The sequence below is a fragment of the Medicago sativa genome, chromosome 4 (assembly GCF_051527215.1).
Source record: "Medicago sativa cultivar Bolivia chromosome 4, Bolivia_mono, whole genome shotgun sequence".
Lineage (NCBI taxonomy): Eukaryota > Viridiplantae > Streptophyta > Magnoliopsida > Fabales > Fabaceae > Medicago > Medicago sativa.
In genome coordinates, this window is record NC_140752.1 from 24,478,226 (window position 1) to 24,499,457 (window position 21,232).

The window sequence follows — 21,232 nt, forward strand, 5'->3', positions numbered from 1 at the left end:
CCTTAAAATTAAGATGTAACCAAATGCTAATAATCATTCAATAAAAAAAAAATGCTCATTACCTGATTATAACTTAAAAGAATTATGTTTCCATGTATTTTCCATTATCTTCGTATGTTAAAGGATGAACAGGTGCAGGTTTAGACGAATATACTTTTTGATTCAATTACCCTATCTAATTTCAAATTACTTTTCATTCATTTTGATTCAGTTTTTAGTGTCGGTTAAACTAGCACCTTTTCTGACCTAGTTTTGATCGTACATTGCAGATCTAGTTGGAGATATATATACTTTAACCTTAGACATTATTTTGTTTTTTATGTGTGACAAATATTTTGAACTTGGAAGTGGTTATTTACCCATTAATCAAGATATGTATTTTGTTCAATTCTTATTGAAGTTTGGATGTTGAACATGATAAAGTCCATTTCCGTATTTATGTGTATGTTGTGAATGTGAATTCTTTGCAATTTTATTTTCGTGTATCCTCTTGCTATTATCAATATGAGAAATGAAAACACAAAAATTTATTAACTATTGTAATTAACATGCTACCAATTTTTCAATATAGAATGGAGATTCCTGAACATCGCAGGTGGATGGATAATAGGATGTGTCCCGATAATAGTAGAGTTACAAATGAGTTTTTGGCTGGGGTTTGTGAGTTTGTTGAGTTTGCTTGTGCACAAGATGATTTCAAAAAAGGTAGGAAAGTTGAGATGCCCATGTAAAATATGCAAGTGTAGAAAGCCTCAATTAGTTGACAATGTCATGAGACATCTTTGTATGAAGGGGTCTAAGGAGGATTACTATTATTGGATTAGCCACGGTGAACAAAGGCCTTCGGTTATGCCAGTGGTTTCAAACAACTCCTATTATGGAAGCATTGGGATACAGGAAGACTTCAATAACTCTGAGCAAATGGTAATGGATGCAGCTAGACCATCTCTTAGTTATTATCTTGAGCAAGAAGAGTCTGCTTGTCCAGAACAAATAAGGGAGGATCCTGACCCACAAGCAGAAAGTTTTTTTAAAATGTTGAAAGATGCACAAGCCCCCTTGTATAACGGTTGTGAAAGTTATTTTGAACTGTCAGATGCAATACAAGCATTAAGTATCAAGTCTATTATTAAAAAGATATGTAACAGTAGGTGGTCTTTGGCGTTGAAAAGTTGCTATTATGGAGCGCTAGGAGCGAATGTTTGGGAATTTTATGCCTATTATAAACTCTTCAATTCAGCAGGAAGAAGAGCGTGATAATGGTAACAGCGAGATGGTTGAACTTGAATTTGGTTACTTTTGTTTATATATTTTTGTTAGATAAAAAATATATCATGATCATTTTACATTTTGGACAATTTTATATTGGTAAAATGACAAGATGGGTTGATGATAAACTTTTTATTTTAATATCATGTGGTGATGTTTTGTTGTATGAATGTAATTTCATGTCACTTTTGCAAATTTGATGTATAATTGTGACATTCTTGATAGTTAGATAAACATAATGAATATCTTAAACATTATTTTAGCACTAAATATTTGAAATATTGAGCCAGAATTTATAAAAAAAAATCATTTTTAGAGATGGATTTTTTATCTGTCTTTGCAGAGACAGAATTTTAGTTGAACAGAGACGGAATTCATAAATTTTGCGCCAGAATTTAGAGACGGAATTTTGCTTATTCGAGATGGTGATTACCGTCTCTAATTGCGACGGAAATTTTTCAATATTCATTGAACTGTTAGTGACGGAAATTAAAATTAGAGACAGATTTATCCCCACTCTAGCAAAGACGGAAACTAAAATTCCGTCTCTAAGGGAATTAGCGACCATGAAAATTGCGACATGCCTTGTTCCGTCTCTGATTCCGTCTCAGACATATTTAGAGACAGATTTTTCTTGTTTTAGAGACGAATTTCGCCCGTCTCTTTCAAAAATTTCCCAAAACAATTATCCAATTCTCGAAAAAAAAAGGATAAGGTATTCTTTAAAAGTCATCTGAATCCTAAGATAAAAAAACATGCGGTTTGATTTGATTCGGTTGATTTTAAAATAAAAAAAATTGAACCAAACAAAGCATATCAATGTGGTTTTGGTTGATTCGGCCAGTTCGTTGATTAGTCAACAATTTTGATTATATTTGTTGCAACAATTTTTTAGTTAGCAACAATTTCCTGTTAACTCCAAATACATTAAGATGTGAGAAGGTGCATCAATTAAGCACAACCATATAAGATTCTTCAAGTAGTAACTTAAAAAAAAAAAACCGCTAAACATAAAGATTTAACTCCATATCAAACAAATGTAGAACTAGAAAGACAACAGAGAAGAGACGATCGAGTTGGAGGAGAGACAGTCAAAATATGATTTAGTTTTTTTTTGTTTTAAATGAATCGAAAACAATTACATATTTGTACATATAAAGTAAATTGAAAAAAGAAAAAAAGAAGAAAATGGTTGACTGAGTGTTTGATAGGCTGAGTTAGTGTTTGGGCTAAATTAGTGTTTATCTAATTCTACGGTTCAGTTTAGTTTGATTCTGATGACAAAACAAAAACGGCAAATTGAACAAACAAAGTGGTTAAATAATCAAAAAATTGCATGAACACAACCAATCAAACGTGGTTTTCGATCTTTGTTGGTTCAGTTTACGATTTTTCATTAAGTTGGTTCAATTTTAAACCCCAGATGAGAAGTTACGAACAAGAAGAAAAGAGATGATAGATAGGAAAAGTAAACATTAAATTCATTTTTAAAAGAAAGCAACATTCAACAATCCAATAATAACCACGTAATGCAACATTTATTATGGTTTTTTTTCCCAAATTTCTATTGGCTCTCTTAATTGGAGGTAATGAAACATTAAAGCTTTGTTTGAGAGTTTGGAGGGGAGGGGAAGAGAGTGTTTTAGAGGTTGAAAATATATAAAAATTGAGAAATAACGATGTTATTAATCTAGAAACGTTAACATTAGAAAACGTTATTTCTCTTCATTAGAAAACATTTTAATATGCTAACAATAGTCGAGTGTCAACCATATTGTTAGCATTAGAATGGTTTTATTAATCGATGTTATGTGACCTGGAACACTCTAACTTCATTTTACGCTGTCATTATGCTTTGCCAAGCAATTGATTAACAAACACACACTATATTTCCTTCTTCTTTTGCGGTGGACAAGGACCCGTTTATATCGCCTTAAAAGCTCCATTATGTACCTTTATTCCAACTACAAAATCATCAACAATCCCTTATTAAAACTATCCCGTTCTTTCAAGGTACATATATTTCCCATCATAAAGCAACATATTACACTTTTTTTAACACAAATTTTTATCCTTTGTAGCAACAGGGCCGGCCCTACAGATTAAGAGGCCTAAAGCAAAAATTTTAATGTGGCTTTTAAAAATATATATTTTTTAACAGAATATTCATGTAAAATCAATTTTGTGGAGACCAAAATTTGAATTCGTGACTAAGAGTAATTGAGACCTTTTTAGTAATCAGTTATGTTAAATGTTTGTAATTTATCTATCATGTAATATACTGGTAACCAAATTAATTTTTTAGAGGCCTTTTTTTTCACCCAAAATTTTGAGACCTAAAGCCCTTGCTTGGGTTGTTTGGCCCTTAGGCCGGCCCTGTGTAGCAAAAACATTCTCGATAACATTCTTTGTTTGAGACTTTGGCATAGAAGAGAATGGAGGACAAAATGTCAATATTACCTGCTAGTTTTTTGTTTTTTCTCTCACCATATGATACCGGTTCTTACGGATAGCACTTGGGTGACATAACTTTTGATGACCAGGTTTAGCATAACCAGTTACACCATCAGGCAACTTCTTCTTCTTGTCTGCACCAATTGTTACCGTTACATCTTCCCATATCATCACCATGACCTTGATTTCTATATAAATATAAATATATATGAACTAAAAATATTTGTATTGTGGCTGCTTTCTTCTTTCTATTCCTTTATCAGGTTTTCTATATTCTGCTTTCCCATTCCGTGTATATATTTATCAATAAGATGTCGTACTCATTACAAACAGTACAATCTGTACTATAATAAAGCATGCAACGTATTTTTTTACTACACAATAATGCATGTAACATTCTTTCAAAAAAAAAAAAAAATAATGCATGTAACATAATAATGTTCCACGTGAGTGTTACATTGTTTTTGCCAAATTTTTCTTTTTCACTTTCACCTCTTTTTAATTCTTTCATTCTAGGTAGCTCGTGGGAGAAAACACATTTGGGTTGTACCAAACTGTAATATTTGTTTATCAAATGTCTGTCACAACTGAGCACATGCATGTCACTCGATCTCCATTTTCATTTGCATGGGAAACCCTCAGGTTTCATTGCATAATATAAGATGTTCTCATAATGTTTAACTATAAGTGTTTAATTACTTATGGACAAGGCCGAGCCGGTCCTAAGATTTTTGGTGCTTGTGTGAATCAATAATGTTGTGTCTTTTTAGTTATTCAAATGTCTTTCTTCTTGTATTTTGTCGTAAAAGATTCATTCGTAATCAAAATTCTATAAAAATATATTTTCAATACAATTAATTGAAGTGGGTTAAAATTAAATTATGTATACTAATTACTAAGTAAAAATAATAATTTTGCTACCCCTAAAAAATGGTGCCATGGGTGGCCGTCCCTCCCATCAATGCTTAGGGCCACCCCTACTTATGGAGAAATGAGACCCACATCTGATCAGAGCAATACTCTCCATCCCAAATTATAAGACGCTTTGAAGAAAAAAAATTGTGTCAAATTATAAGTCAATTTACAATATCAATGAAACATTAATGTTGCTTTATCAAATTATAGCTTTAACTTTTTTTTTTTTTTTTTACATAAAGAAGCTTATAACTTTTCATTGTTGATCAAAGTGGTAATATAATGTGGAATGTTAAGCTTTATCTCGAGACTAGCATGATGTGGTGCTTCCCTGGCTAGACTATGAGCAATACCATTGGTTTGTCCCTTGATGAACTTTACATCAGAGTTTGTTAAATTAGTAGCCAACACATGTCTACAGTTCGCTAAATCAATGGCCAACAAGTGTCTACAATCATTACTTATTGCCATGAAATCAAAAACACCATCCCCTCCATATATCCTATCTGCTACTCCCTTCGTATCTAAATTATAGTCGTTTAAGGTTTGTGCACGATTATTAAGGAAATGATTGATTGTGTTGATTTCGATGGTAAAATTAATATCATTTACTAAAATACCCTTATCAATTTTAGTTAGTGGAATAGTTAAGTTGGATGAAATTCAATAAATAAGGGTATAATAATGGGAAAAAATAATAAATGCTGCATTGGTATTCTAAAGTGACAATTCTTTTGAGAAAAAGAAAAAATGCTAAAGAGACTATTATTGTGAGACGGAGGGAGTACGACTTTAAAGTCCGTCTCGAAATCCATATTCATCATATTGAGCTCTCTTTCCCATTGTATTGCAAATAAAAGACATATGGCTTCACCCACATCGACATCGATTATAGGAGTAATCCACTCAGTTTTTGCTATAACAAAATTTCCTTCTGCATCTCGTATACAAGCTCCAAGGACGACATCAACATTACATTTAAATCTCCCTACAATTGGCTTAGTCCATTTTACAATCTCGCTTTGCACATTGTTAGAAAGACCACAATTTCACACTTCTTGCATGCTTCCAACAACTAAAAAAAGCTTCAGCTCGGTCACTAATTTGTTGCACCGTTTCCACAAAACTATTCCACACCTTGTCATTTCTATGTTTCCACATTGCTCCATAAAATGACTCTAAATTTTTGTTTTTGAGGAATATCTAGCTGTTGAAGTATAGCAAATATCATTTCGGAACAAGAAGACGTGAGGAGCCCAACTTGTTGAATAGGTCTTAACTGTTTATTACTCTTTTTTCTATCAATTCTTTAATTTATATTTTCCCTATCATTTATTAGGGGATAATTTTGTAAAGCAACACACAATAGTATTTGAACAACCATTTTGGTACAACTTTTGAAAGTCTCAAATAAGAGAAATGATATTTGTACAATCATTTTGGTAAAACTTTTGTACAACTTTCTCTCTCATACTCACATTATGTTTTTATTTTCTCTCTTACTTTTTCTCTCTATTCTTTTTGACCAATAAGAAGAGAGAACAACAAAGTTGTCTCAAAGGTTGTACCAAAATGGTTGTTAAAATATCACTACTCCTCAAATAAATATCACATTGATATGCAGGTCCCATTCATTTTTAATATTAAAAAATAAAATGTAATGATATATAGTTGTAATGATATATAGTTATTGATAGATGACTAACGAGTCTCGTTTAAAAACTTTGTATGAAATACTCCCTCCGTTTCAAAATGAGTGTCACTTTAATCAAAAAAATAATTGTTTCAAAATGAATGTCACTTTACATTTCCAATACAACTTTAATTTTTTTCTTCCAACTTTACCCTCAATAAATACTCCAACTTTTCTCTTTCACACAATTTTCAATGCAACTTTATGTTTGTCTTGTTCTTATAAAGTAAGCTTATTTTAGTAAAATTGTTATGACATTTAACTACTTTATTTCATTCTTTAATCTGTGTGCAATTAGCTAAAGCAACACTCATTTTAAAACGAAAGGAGTACTAAGGATTGAATGCTTATTAATAGATGGTGTAATGGACACGAGTTTTCTGTCCAAGAAAAAAAAAATGGTGTAATAAATCGACTTCGCCAGGCTAACCTTCACTTTGTTTTTGTAGGAAATTTATACAAAAGATGTTTACAAAATTACATCCACATCGATTTAAATAAAAATTGTAATCCGAACCAAAATAAATAAATCCAATACAATTTAATTTTATTGAACTTTTTTATCTCTTATAAAAAATCATTTGGATTGAATCAACTTTTGAATTCATCTTAAAACAAAACCGTATGTACATAGATTATAATATGCACTTTTTTTTTCTTTTTTTTACAAATGATTATGCTCTGTTTAACTCATATATTTTGCATATTTGTTACTCCACTTTCTAACGTAAATATTTGGTTCATTATACATCCGTATAAACAGGTCCGATTCAAACAGCACTTAATTGATCAGATCTTGTTTTCATATGTAGTTCGAATCTTTTTTATCTCAAAGCTGGATGTTATTTTCATATGTAGATCGAATATTTTTTTATCTCAAAGTCGATCCGAATCAAAGCGCAAACACCTCTAATCCCAAACGATCCACCGGCATTACTTTCTAGCTATGCTAATATGCATGCTCTAAGGTTCTGCATAGTTATGGGGTATATTGGTTATCAATCTTGTCGAGACCGGAGGCAGGAATGTGGCATATTACACACACACCCACGGGAAAGAAGCTCAAACTATTGCTAAATCCATGGTTGTTTGCAAGTTACAACAAAAATTGCCATAACATGTGGGAGACAAATAAGAGGAATCATATATATCGTTTTATACAGGTTTGGCATCGGGGACATCATCAAGAATAAAAGGTCCTAGTTTACCAGCCCTGAATAGAGTAAGGAACTTTTTGGATACCATTAACCGTGCTTCTGAAGCTTTGTGAGGTATCTTTAATGCCTTCTGCAGTGCACCAAACTGCTGGTCAATCAGGTTTTCCAGGTCGCTCTCATCTTCTACGTTGCCGTCAAATTCTGCTAGAGTCGAATAGAGTGCATTCTGAACTCCCACCACAACATCCTATGATAGAATAAGAACAAATGAGTCAGAAACAACAAAACAAAAATAAATCACAATAATAGGATAGCTATTCGCATTGATATACTGTCCAAGACCCATCATCACAAACTTGCAACATTAAATGTGAGAAACGTAATTCAACAGAACCTTTCTAAGGTTCATCAACCTAAAAAGACTAAATTATTTGCAATTACTGACAAAACAAAGAGCATATATATGAAACACACTCGAACATGTGTTCGACCCACAACAACAAATTGTTCTTTTCACGTTGAGCTATTAACAGAAATGATGCTACATCAGTAGATATCCCCTACTTATGTAAATAAAAGTATTGTAAAGCATTTGTAAAAAGTAAAAACTAAGGTTTTTAATTACTACAATAAGCTTTTAAAAGTTTTCAAATAGGCAAAACAGATCAAAACCTTTTAGATTTTACACTATCAGTCGATTTAAATTAAATCCCACAAAGCAATTAACCTAACATCATTCAAGACAACAATACATGATAAAATGTAATATTTGGAATTTGACAACCACAGTGTGAACATTTCCAGCATGGGTAGTTCAAAGTGTCAATTCCATTATTGCTATTTGTTACCTCCACATATACTATGTCAGATCTATTAGGCGAACCTCTCCTTTGCTTAAGATTTTTCAGGTTGTATCGATCATTTTCCTTGGCTTCATAGTTAATCCCATCAACTTGCCTGTTGTTTATGTGTTTCCAGTGAAGTGGAGTACCCCGGGTATTTAAAACTGCCAAGAAGTACTGAGCAATACGCTCCTCACCCACCACTGAATCTTTAACAGACCCTGTCAATGAAACGGCCAAGTTTACATGACAAAGTATACACAGACAAGTGTTGCAGATTATATCATATAATGAAACCCAACAGATGCAGATGGGGTATTTAAATGCCAAAATTGTTCTGTGAAAATATAGTAATAACAATGAGAGATTTAAAGACAAAAGTAAGAACAATCAAGATCTAACCAGACTGCTAGTTCTTGAGATGGTTTATTAATAGAATGATGAAATATGCCATATCAAGAGGGTTGGGTAGCTCAACTTGTTTGAGCTAAGGGTTAAAGGAGTTGGAGGTCCCAGGTCCAAATTCTAAGGCAAAGGAGGAAAATACTAACCTAATTACTAACATTGGTCATTTTAAAAACAAAACAAAAATGCCATATCCACGGACCATCTAATTGACAATCATAAACGTCATTAAAAGAAAAAACACCTTTTCAAATTACGCAGTGGTTTGAAATGTCATAATTTGTTTTTCTTTTAAAATAAGTTTATTATCCCAGAGTGTCCTTAATGTCATTGAAAATGCCTCCTCAATAGAGTTTAATTGACCCAGAGTGCCCTTAACGCCTATTTATGTTTAAGAATCAAGAGTAAGATACTGCTGAATGATTTTCCTCTTTTGGCACAAAGTATTATTCACACATTAAAACCAGCTATGTGCTGTGATGTTATCATGATGATTATTTAAAACCTCAACAATTATTAAATTTTAGAAGTGAAATTCAGTAGTGTTTCTAAATGACAGTTTCAGGTACCACATATGCAATATGACAATTTCATCAACATGATAGGGAACCATCCTCCTATCACTTTGTCACCAAAAATTGGGTAATAGGGACCAATACATTGATTGTATAAAATACAAGTAATTTAAACAGAATCTCAATAAATAAATGGGACTACAAGTAATTACCAATCAATAAACAATTGTTACCTAGCAAGTTAAATAAAACAGTAATCTTAACTTCAAAATTAAAGCCACGGAAATGAGAACAGATGGGCAGTACAAATGTTAATGGAATTTGGAAGCATTGTTTAACAAATAAAACACCAAATTCAAATTGTAACCTTGCGAGCTGACAAAATGCAAACAAGAACAGAAAACACCAAATAATGTGTTTGCAAGCAAAAAATGTGAACAAGAGACAGCACAAATAATAAACAATAATTGAGAAATTATTTATTAAAAAAGACAACTACTACCATTGTAACATTAATATCAAGTCTCATTCATAATAACTTTATGGGTCTTGCTAACGAGTGCCCCCTGAAACACTTTTAAGGTTTCTAAAGTAAGATATTACTCCCTCCGTTTCAAAATACATGTCCAATTTTTGCAATGTGCACTATTCACTTGACTTACTTTGACCATACTTTTTAACTAATGTATAAATACAAATATTAGCATGTAAGATGTTTGATTTGTCTCGACAAATACTTTCAAAATATTAAATTTTTATAATTTTTTACGTTAGATAATTAAAGATATTAACGGTCAAAATTGTGCATTGGCATATGTGAAGTGGTTGACTTGGACATGTATTTTGAAACGGATGGAGTATTTATTAAAAAAGTCAAATACTACTACTTCCAATGCATTGAATATACAAATTTTCATAAAGACTTACTATTTAAGGTCCTTAAAGAGTGTCCCAGGGGGAACTCGTTAGCATTTTCCTAACGTTATAGTAATCATTTCAGCTTTTTACCTATTTGAAAATTATATTGCAGACTGAAGAGAAACAGATAGGTACAATAAAAAACAAGTTAAATCGTCTACCAAATTCCATTTCATAATTCAGTTTCCACAACAGAGGTCTAAACAAGCTTTGAACAAATCTACAGGAATCAAACATGTGAAAATTAAACAAATACAATTTCAGCACTTCCTTTTAAAAAATAAAGTGATGCATTAATAACAAGAAATGTTAAATTTTACTAGATAACTTCAATCAATTGATACAGTACCTGCAAGAGCAAGCTTTAACCCTGTCTCTATGTCTGAGATACTTGGAACCAGAACCCCTGGGGTATCTATGATGTATATGCTCGGCTTGTTTGCTATCTGAAACATCATGTCAAAGAAATTCATGGTTTCATTATAGGCAGTAGTGCCATCAACGTAAAATAGAAACAGATGGCAAACTAATAATAAAAACAAAATCAAGGAGAAGGATAGAATATGCAGCCTTTTGTCTCCGTATACTCTTCAAATAATATTTCATCATATTTTAAATATTCAATCTATTACCACAAATTCTCAGGATTAGGGAAGGACTAAAATTAAATCTCTGGAGGAATTCTAACTAAACAAAAAATACAACTGTTTTCCCAAACATAATAATGACCAGGTGTGCAATACTCTTTGGAATACGCAAACAAATTGTAGTTTGGCACAATGCTATCAATGCCAAATATACATCAATTATGCATTCAGCATAATGACCTTAAAACTAAACATTTTTTAACTACCAAGACCTAAACTTCATAAAATTTTGATGATTACATTTACAAGTTGTACTTTTTTTTTTTTTGAAAGAATTTACTAGTTGTACTTAGTAATGGTTTATTACACAAATATATCTTATGCCCTTTCAAATCATTGTTCATGAAACTTTCAGTTCATAAGTCAGTTCAAAATAACCTTGATAGCAAACAATCTATGAAGCCCCGATACCTGACACGATACCGATACGATACGATACCGATACGGTGATACGGGAAAATTTTCAAAATTCCCGATACGATACGGCCTCGATACGTTATTAAAAAAATTAAATTTAAAATTAATAGTAAAGCGCACAATGTATAAACGTAACTAAAAATGATAATAAACAAACATTCACATGAAAATGATCAAAACAAGTGACAATTACATATTTTTTCCGCACAAATTAGATAGAATATAGCTAAACATCATTAGTACCATCCAAAGAGAACATCATAAGTACAATATGATTTATATCGAAAACAACAGCAGAAGAAACATAACATTAGAGAGAAGAGAAACAGAGTAGAATTCAATCAGTGGTAATGGTTAGAAGAGGGAATAGCTATTGCTATGTGGTGACGAGAAACCCTATTTTTTTAGGTTAGAAGAGACAATATGATTTTGATAGCGCTGCCAGACTTGTAGTTTTATTTCTTATTATTTTATTTTTCTTTTTTTTTTAAAAGAAATATGTAAGACAAAAGTATAGGTGTCGGAGTATAAGTAAGCTGTGTCGGAGTACAAGTTAGTCGTATCCGACACGTATCAGTCATTTTTTTCCTTCAAAAAATAAATATTAACTGCCCGATACTTCTCTGATACGCGTATCGGGACGTATCCGACACGTATCGGTCATTGTTTTTCAAAAAAATAAATATTAATTGCCCGATACTTTTCCGATACGCGTATCGGGACGTATCGGGGCGTATCGGTATCGGATACGTGTCGGATACGATACTTCACCATTTTTGGAGTATCGGGGCTTCAGAGCAAACAATCAACAAGAATCCAAAGCCAACGATATGCAACACTTGTGATGCTCTAAGGAAACACTTCAATTTAGTTCCTCCATAAGAACATTTCATTTACGCATGAACAAAGTCACCGAGTGAATAATGAGACAACAGAAACAGATATTACCATACCTTAAATCCTGCAATATCTTGAGTGACACCAGGTAGTGGACCAACAGCAGCTCGCTTCATCCTCTCCTGCACTAAGAAAGCAATTCAAAACATGTTACTACGGACACGTTTGATAAAAAAAATCTTGTTTGATCAACTTATTTTGTTAAAAAAAAATTGTTTATTCTTTTCTTATTTTTAAAACCAAACATTTTAAATGGAATAAGCCCTTGTGAGATTGTTTGGGAGGCTTATGACATTTGGCTTATTTCCATAAGCTGTCCAGGATAGCTTATGAAAACAGTTTGAAGACTTTATTTTATCATTTCTTGTAGAAATAACTTATAATTAAGCATTTATATGACAAGTGTTTATGCTATAAGCGCTTAGTTAAGTTGTTAATCCAAATAGGGTCATGTTAAAAAAACAAAATTGAAAAACCAAAGCATAATCAAACAAGCCAGTCAAATTGGAAATGACAATGACAACAAGATTATCAAAAACCCTTACCGGGAAAGCGAGAATGTGCAATTTGATGAATAGAATTAATCAAACAAGATTTGCCAACATTAGGAACACCAACCACCATAACAAGTAAAGTAGGTTCCTTTGAAATCGCTTCCTTCAATTTCAACTCCACAAGTTCCAGAAGCTTCGTAACAGAACTTTTACTATGAGCATTTATAGGAATGCAATCTTGCTTACACGACTCAAAATAATTCACCCATTTCTACACCGTAATCAAACAATAATCACAATTAATCAATAATTTAGGCAAATCATTAACAGAAAATAGATTGTTAATTAGTTAATGGTCAGCTACGAAGCATCAACACATACACCAAACACTGACACGTCCACATCAATTATACGTGACACGTGTGGGTTCGAGGACACTGCATTTGATTAGAAGTGTCGGTGTTGCGAGAAAATGATTATTACATGCATGATGTTGGGGTTGGCCAAGTCTTTTTTGTTGAGTGCAACGACACGTCGTTTCAACGAAAGGTGAGGTTGAAGATCGGAATTGACGGAGGAAATAGGAATACGAGCGTCTCTGACTTCGATGACAAGGTTGGCGAGTTTAAGACGGTTACGGATGGCGCGTGTAGCGGCAGCCATGTGTCCTGGGAACCAATTGATGAGTCCTCCGCCGGTGTTGAAGTCCATTTCTCCTAAACCTTTCTTCAACAACCCCTTCAATGCCCCCATTTTCTTCTTCTCTGCCGGCGAACAAACTGAAAACCCAGAAGTTATAATTATAACTGTCAACAAACTGATGGCCCAATATAAAAGTGAGTTTTTAGTGAAACAAAGTTATCAATAATAAACTATGCATACTTGTTATACCCTAATTTTGGACCTAAAAATACTAACTCATTTCTTCTTATCTGTCATTTGATTTGTCTCTGATCAATTACATCTTTCTTTGCATTTTTTATTTCAATATTATTTGCAAAATTTACATGAAAGGGTATTTTAGTCATTTCCTGCATTCAACTCATTTTAATCCTTGAAAATTGTTTGAGTCTTTTAAATTGGTTTGCATAAGTCCCTGTTTTAATCTCATGTCAAAATTCATTTCAAAAAATATCAGTTGAGTCATTTTCTAGTCAGTTTAGCCCCTAGGGGCATTTTAGTCATTTCCTATGTTAAAATTTCTTTCAGTCTTTTAAAAATTTGGTTGAGTCCCTTCAAATAGTTTGAATAAGTTTCATTTCATTCTATGTCAAAATCCATTTCAAAAATTGCTTTTGAAGTCATTTTGAGTCAGTTTAGCCCCTAGGGGCATTTTAGTCTTTTCATGTGTTAAAACTCTGTGTAAATTCTAAATGTTGTCTCTGAGTCTTTTAATTCGCTTATATAAACTCTTGCTTTAATCCCTTGTTAAAAAACCATTTTAAAATTGCATTTGAGTCGTTTTTAGTCGTTTTAGTCCCTAGGGACGTTTTGGTCATTTCACATAGAAAACTCTTGTCTGCTTCGTTGTTTCTAATCATCTCGCTTTACGTTAATTTTCAATTTACTTTTTCAATTCAATTTTAGTTTTAATTTTCATATTTGTCCTTGTGCGTTTGTTATTTGCATTTTAATCCCTTTTAGGTGTGTTAAGTTCAAGTGCCATGTGTCCAAATGCTATTGGTCCTTAAAGGTTTGTTACAAGTCAAGTGCCATGTGGCAGCCCATCATTGGTCCAAGCTTACCATGTCATCTATAAATAGGTCAAAGTCATTGGTCAAGGTCAATTACAACTAATCATTTTTTCACACTAATTATTTTCAATCATTTTCCAAAAGAATCACAAAACTTTTCTATCAATTTTCCCTCTCTCACGTATCCATTTCTTTCTCCACCATAACCAACTTTTAACCACTTCCCTCCACCACTTCCACCACCTTCAACCACCACAACAACCTTTAACCACCTTCAATCTTCATCCCTAACCACCACAATCATCATCTTCATCCATAACATTCCTCCATAACCAAAAAGCTTCAAAAACTTTTTCACAAATCCAATCAACAATCCTCAAAAATTTCCTTTCCTTCTTGAATCGATCAAACCTCAACCATCAATAACACAAGATTCAAGAACGAGACACACACATATACTCCAATCGGTGACTGAACCATGACTGTTCTCGAATTCGTTTTCTTCATACGGCAACATCGAATCGTTCAGAGCTTTATCAAGCCGAAGTGGTGAAGAAGACGAACGAAAGCGAATCAGTCTCGTCCTCAATCGTAGCAAGCAAACCGAATCCAGAATTGAGGTTGAAAGCAAAGAAAGTGAATTGGACTCGTAAGGAACAAGGGAACCGAACCTGTACAACAACAATAACGAGCAGCAACACCCACGAATTGGAGGCTGGAACACATGAAAGAAGATGGTGAGCAGAATCAAGTCGAGACCAAGCTCCGATCGAATCTCACAAAAGACCAGAATCGCAGCAGCAGGAGGGAGAAGAATGGAATCGGCTTTAACTCACTCGGCGTAATCAATTCGTAGCTTCGAACCGTAAATCAGAGTTCCTTCTTCTTCGAATCGGATCCAAATCCGAGCTCAGGGAAAGAATCACCGCTGTTCATCACGTACCGTCCAGATCGAAGAAGGATCCGCCATTGTTGAATTCAAGGTCGCATGAACGGTAAAGATCCGAACAAAGAACAGAGAGGTATTGTTCCTGATTTTCGTTTTGATATTGATTTGTTAGATCTTTTAGAATTTGAGCTTCAATTTCTTAAAAAAAAGAATGAAGAAAGGGGAAGAAATAAGGAGGGGACTGTGTGTTTGAAACGTGAGAGTTGAGGAAGAAGACTATTCTTGTTTTACAATAGAAAGAGGAATTAATTTTCATGAAGGAGTTCTTGTTCACGTGCTCATACATTGAGCCAAACCTGGGTTTTCTTTGACCCACAACCCATGTGCAAACCGACCCATATTAACCTTGGGCCTGGGCTTGTCCCTTACAAATTCGTTTTCCTCCATGTTTTTTGCTAGTTCCACACTGCCTAGTGCTTTTTTTTATGCCCCTGCTTATGCTCAAAACCTCTCTAAAAATTCCACAAAAAATTCTAGTAGTTTCTTGACGCATTTGTTGATAGTTCTTGATGTATCCTACATGCCAAATCTTGATCACAATATATAATTTTTTTATCTTGATTCTTGATTAGTACTTTGTATTCATTTTTACTCGAATCTTGATAAAAATTTCTAAGTGTTTTGGAATGTCGATATGGTCAATTTTTAGCACTTGATACTTGTTCTTTGGAATGTAGTTACATGTTCAAACCTACTTCAAAAATAATGTGTGCTTGTTTTTGCCATCTTTGCCACTTTTTGTTAACATTTTTGTGAAGTTTTGATGTGGTTTTGAACTTGAAATTTTGTTACATAATTGTGGCTTTGAACATGTGATTTCTTGGAGTGAATTTGCCTATTAAATGTGGTATGTGCTTGCTGTTTTGAGTTAGGTTTTTGTGGACTTTGTGTTGTAAATAATGTGAAGTGCTTTTGTGAAATAAAGTGCATAAAGGACTTGAAAATCTTATAATCTTTGGCATGTGATTTTCCTTGATTCTCATATTTCTTTCCTTAAAATAAGTCACCTAAAATTTCCAATGTTGTGAGAATTTAGGTCTTGAGCTTGCTTTAGGATTATATTGAATTTCAAGTCTTTTTGCCACTTTTTGCTAAAATTGTTAGTTTACTTTCCTTGCAAGTTACAATAGCTTATTATGCATTCCAATACTAGCTTCTATTTCATGTGTGCTACTAACCTTTCTTGTTTCATGTCCCATTTCATAGCACTTCACATCTTGTTTTCATCTCTTATTTCTTGCACTTTAATTTCTTGCCATATTAATTCATGTAAGACTTAGAATGTAAAATCTAGGAATTTTGTAATTTTTTCCTTATGCTTTAAATTTCTTGCAAGACCATAGAATGTATCTAGACCAATGATGTAATAAGGACAATGAACTCTAATAATGTACACCGACACATGCACACACATCACTTTAGGTATATAGATGGAATATGCATGTTTAGATGTATGTTTAGGATTGTATGTTTGGATGAATGCTTAGGCTTCACACTTAGAAAAATCAACTTTCCAAAAAATATGAACAAACTTCACTCAAATCATTTTCATAATAAACCTTGGGACCAAAATCCCATTGAATTTTCCTTTTTCATTTTCTTAATCAAATTTCAATGGAAAATAACCATACTTAGACCATACTTTGCAAATAACTAATCAAACCCCACTTTTTCTTAATTCTCATGCCCTTGAGGCCTCTCAATCTCTATTCTTCAAAATCCCATTTTCAAACTTAAAATCAACCAACAAAAACAAAAACATTTTTGGAAGAGAACTACGCTGGATTTGATCCCTTAAACGGGTACGTAGGCAAGGAACAAAATTCCTTCAATTCAATTAAAATAAAAAATCCAAAAACATTCTTCTCCCTCCAATTCTTCACTTAGAAACTCTTAGGTTTAAATAAACACTTTCAAAATAGCATTTAAAAATAAAGCGCGCGCGTAGAAATTAAAGACGGTTCCTATAGGATACTATAGTCGTTATGGGTGCCTAACACCTTCCCGTAGCGAAAACAACTCCCGGACCTCGATTCTCAAGGGTTTTGCTTACTTTTTCCCTTCCCAAGAAAAAATAAGATATCACCGGTTAAAAGGTTCAAACGTAATCAATGTTTGACACCCGAAAACCAAGATAAAACAATACTCAACAAACAATATCACCTTGCAACCATGTTACAGTAATTAAAAACAAGTTCTACTCAAATTCAACATAAGAAGATTCATCGTAACATTTCAACAAACACCTTGTGTACAAAAGTCAATCATATACCAAAATAATAACTATATACTAATGAACACTATCAACAGAAACTAGTCCACACAGCAATTAGTTTCGCATTAAAAACTGTGTTTAACCACAAAATTAACAAAACTCAAACAACGAGGAAATAAAGAAGTTATAACAAGAATGAAGAAATGAATAAGCATGAAAATTACAAATGAAAGAGAAGTGCAATGGCTTTGTGTTCTTGACTGAGGTGCTCTTGCGTCGGAGTGTAACGGCGGTGAGTCGACGACGGTGAGAAAAGTTTTTAGAAAAGTTATTGAGTCATCGCCAGTGGCGGTGCCAGACCTAAAATTTTGGGGTGGCCGCTATAAAAATAAACTAAAATATATAAATCATATAATGTACAATACTATGATGCACGAACACAAACACGTACACCGGATGCGACACGGACACGTCGACACAGATAATAATTTGAGAAAATGACATAATACAGTGTAATTATTGGTGTCGTGTCGGTGTCACGTCGGACATTGACGCGTGTCCGACACGCGCCTAATTCGAGAATATCTGTGTTTCATAGATACAATACGACCCATTTCGATGTGGTTCATAAAAAATTAAACAAAGGAAGTAAGTTAACTTTTCTTAATTACCTATAATAACTCTAAAACTAGTTATCAGGCTTTCATATTCTACTATTGTTTAAGACAATTATTTAAAACAGAGGCTTTCAATTGGAATTCTTAAAACTGAGTCTCTCACACTCAAGACAATTATTTAAACACAAGTAACAGTTCAGTAGCAATCAGAGTTCATGTTCTAAACCATAATAATAAATAAGCAGAACATTCATGTCTTACTAAAACATTCAGAGTTCTGTAGCATTCAGTAGCAATCGAAAACTATAAAAATTCAATTTCACATTACTAAATCATTAAAGACACATACACAATTACAAATCATTACCAGAATATTAAATGCGGCGGTGATGGATGGAGAAGGAGAAGAGTGGTCGCGGCTCGCCGACGGTGGTGTTGTGGTGGATGTTGTTCGGTGGCTTTGCTTTGGCTGGGAGAAGAATTTATCAACATTTTTAGCTTTTGTAAAAGAATTGTCAGCATTTTTTATCTTTAAAAATGTTAAAGGAAAACGTTATTGGACTATAAAGCATGATTTTATTTTTTTTTGTATTTAAAACAAAATTCTAAATATTTATAAAGATCAAATGCATATTTAATCTTTCAAAAACAGAGAAAAAAAATTATATATAAAAAGAAATCAGGTGTTACCTCCTTATTTTAGAGAAATGATGTTTATAAAATCATTTTGTGACAATCGTATGAGATTTGTTGTTGAATTCAATCAATTTTGCACAAAGGTGAATATTATTTATATGGGTTTAAATTAACATTAACATTTTGAAATACAAGTGCGGTTAATCAAATAGACGTAAGGACATAAATTAACATTAACATTTTGAAATACAAGTGCGGTTAATCAAATAGACGTAAGGACAATGAAGATTAGTTTCTTCTTTAACTAAGTTCAAAGCATACTTAAAATAAGATTCCATAATAGTATTATTGTGCCTTCCTTTATAATCTAACACTCTAATATGATGCATTCTCCTTGAAGATGATCCCCCAATGCACACTACAACAGTTATTAGGTCTCAAATCAATCCATATGATATGGTCATCAATCTTAGAGATAGATAAAAACAAGGTTGAAATAAAGATGATTTAGGAAAGAGTATAAATTAACAATACTAAAAGGGTTAAATATGTTTTTGGTCCCTATAAAATTTTCTTTCAACTTTTAGTCCCTATAAAATTTTCAATCACTACTTTTGGTCCCTATTTTTAGGTTAATTTTTGTATTTTTTATGAAATGTGTAGAATATTGTAAAAAAAATTCCCCCAAAAAATTAGAATTGTTTAATAAAACATAAATTAATTATGAGTTTTTAACCTTCAAACATATAAAAATTCATATTAAATTCATATTTTGTTAAAAAGTTCTAATTTTTTTTGGGAGAGATTCTTATAATATGCAAAATTTTATTCAAAAATATGTACTCTATATATGAGTTTACTTTAAAAGATGGACCAAAAGTGAAGATGGAAAAAATTTTAGGGACTAAAAGTTAATGGAAAATTTTTGAGGGACTAAAACGAAAAGTTAGTATATTTATAGGGACCAAAAACATATTTAACCCTTTTAGATTTGTATGTCTCACGTATCTATTTGTGATAACCATCTATCCCCCTACCAAACACACACTAAAAGAGAAATCATACCTACAATTTTTTTCTTTTATTTTAAGCTTTCTTCATGTAAAATGTGGCTAGCTAGAAGTCCTCAGATTATTTAACCTTAACCAACGCATGAAAATACTCAATAATTAAACTAAACCAGCATAAGTATTTATTAACATAAATAATAATGAAGTTAATCATACATTCATATACATCCATATTACACTAGATGAAGAACTATGTAAAACCACCCAAAGAAAAAACATGTATATCATATACATGGGCGAACAAGGGGTGATAAAATAAGGTACGATTTAAAAGATTTTCATGGCTTCTTGACAGTCCTAGCCGCTGCTTGTCGATACCTTGTAGCATAACTTTGAAACAAAGCAAGTGCATTACTAGTAACTTCTGCAACATTTTTCGCCTTAATCTTAATCGTCGCAACCCTTTTGCTCATTCTATGACCAGGGAACGATTGTACACAACTACTAGCATCAGTTAAGGCAGTACTCACCCATGTCTCAACGTTACTTATGTGCCACAACACTTTATCATTAATGATGGTGTTAAATTTGTTCAACCTTTTTAGTTCTTTGATGGCTTGACTAAGTTGATCAACACTATCATTGATTTGATTCACACAATCTTGCACAGTTAGGTACATCCCTTTGTTGTTATGATCAATAGCTTTGAGTTCCTTGGCCACATTCAAAAGGTATCCTCTTGTTTGCAATGCTCTAGAGAGGCTAACGGATAAGGCAACTTGAGCTAAGTGTTGAGGCCCATTTATGGTTGAACTGGAAAATTTGTTAAGGCAACGAATGCATAGATCAGGGTAGAGGGTACCATTGCAAGATGACTCTATGTAGTTTATTGTTTGAGAGTTATGTTTGGCTAAGGAGGACTCTATGAAGAGAGAGACGAAAATGACTAGTGATGTGAGAATGAATTTTTGTGCCATTTTGTGTTACAATTGAACCTTGTTTAGGTTGGTTAGTTAAATGGGATATGATGAAAGAAGAGAATTTCCAAAGCTTAAATTTGATGAAAATGCTAATGGGGTTTGTTGCTTATATAGAGAGTTCCCACATTGCATAATTATTTTGGTCAAATCCCCACATGCAATTTATGCTTAGCTATTTTGTTTCTTTTCTTTGCTGTAATTGTCCCATGTTGAGTTTATTGAAGTCCATTATACGTGCAATGAGTTGCGCTAAGCAAGAAGAGAAACAAATATGACTATCATAAAAAAAATACTAATAAGAGTTAGTCGGTCAAAAATCTGATATTAGCATCGGTGTTATTGTGTTAACTAAGCATGCATTATATATTACAATGAGGTAGAATATATAATAGATATTCATTAGACCCATGGGAAAGATTGTCCTCCTTGATGAGATACCAAGAAATTATTAATACTGATTTGGAGTAAATTCCCATTTTAAGAAGCATGTTTTTCTTATTTGAGTGAA

At 32.8% G+C, this 21,232-nt stretch overlaps 1 protein-coding gene and 1 pseudogene across 2 annotated transcripts; both read right to left on the reverse strand.

The window, feature by feature from the left end:
* Positions 1 to 7,399: 7,399 nt before the first annotated feature.
* On the reverse strand, positions 7,400 to 18,622 carry LOC146927182 (short integuments 2, mitochondrial-like). Of its 2 annotated transcripts, none has more exons than XM_085700538.1 (7): positions 18,466 to 18,622; positions 13,107 to 13,402; positions 12,675 to 12,894; positions 12,186 to 12,256; positions 10,518 to 10,614; positions 8,337 to 8,551; positions 7,400 to 7,735 (listed from the first exon to the last, which is right to left on the reverse strand). In XM_085700538.1, the coding sequence occupies exons 2-7, from the start codon at positions 13,374 to 13,376 to the stop codon at positions 7,487 to 7,489; spliced, it is 1,122 nt and encodes a 373-aa protein (XP_085556664.1). In that variant the 5' UTR covers positions 13,377 to 13,402; positions 18,466 to 18,622; the 3' UTR covers positions 7,400 to 7,486. The 2 variants fall into 2 exon arrangements, with proteins under 2 accessions (XP_085556664.1, XP_085556665.1); XM_085700539.1 differs by lacking the exon at positions 18,466 to 18,622 and adding an exon at positions 17,706 to 17,829.
* A 1,283-nt stretch (positions 18,623 to 19,905) lies between these two features.
* LOC146927183 (pectinesterase inhibitor 9 pseudogene) lies at positions 19,906 to 20,721 on the reverse strand (annotated as a pseudogene).
* Positions 20,722 to 21,232: the final 511 nt, after the last annotated feature.

What these genes read in the sequence shown, in the direction of transcription:
- LOC146927182 (XM_085700538.1), bottom strand. Translation starts at nt 13,376, where the DNA reads ATGGGGGCATTGAAGGGGTTGTTGAAGAAAGGTTTAGGAGAAATGGAC. An exon ending in GTTAAAGCTTGCTCTTGCAG is followed by an intron (nt 8,552 to 10,517) that starts GTACTGTATCAA and finishes TTTCATTGACAG; the next exon opens with GGTCTGTTAAAGATTCAGTG. An exon ending in CTGACATAGTATATGTGGAG is followed by an intron (nt 7,736 to 8,336) that starts GTAACAAATAGC and finishes ATTCTATCATAG; the next exon opens with GATGTTGTGGTGGGAGTTCA.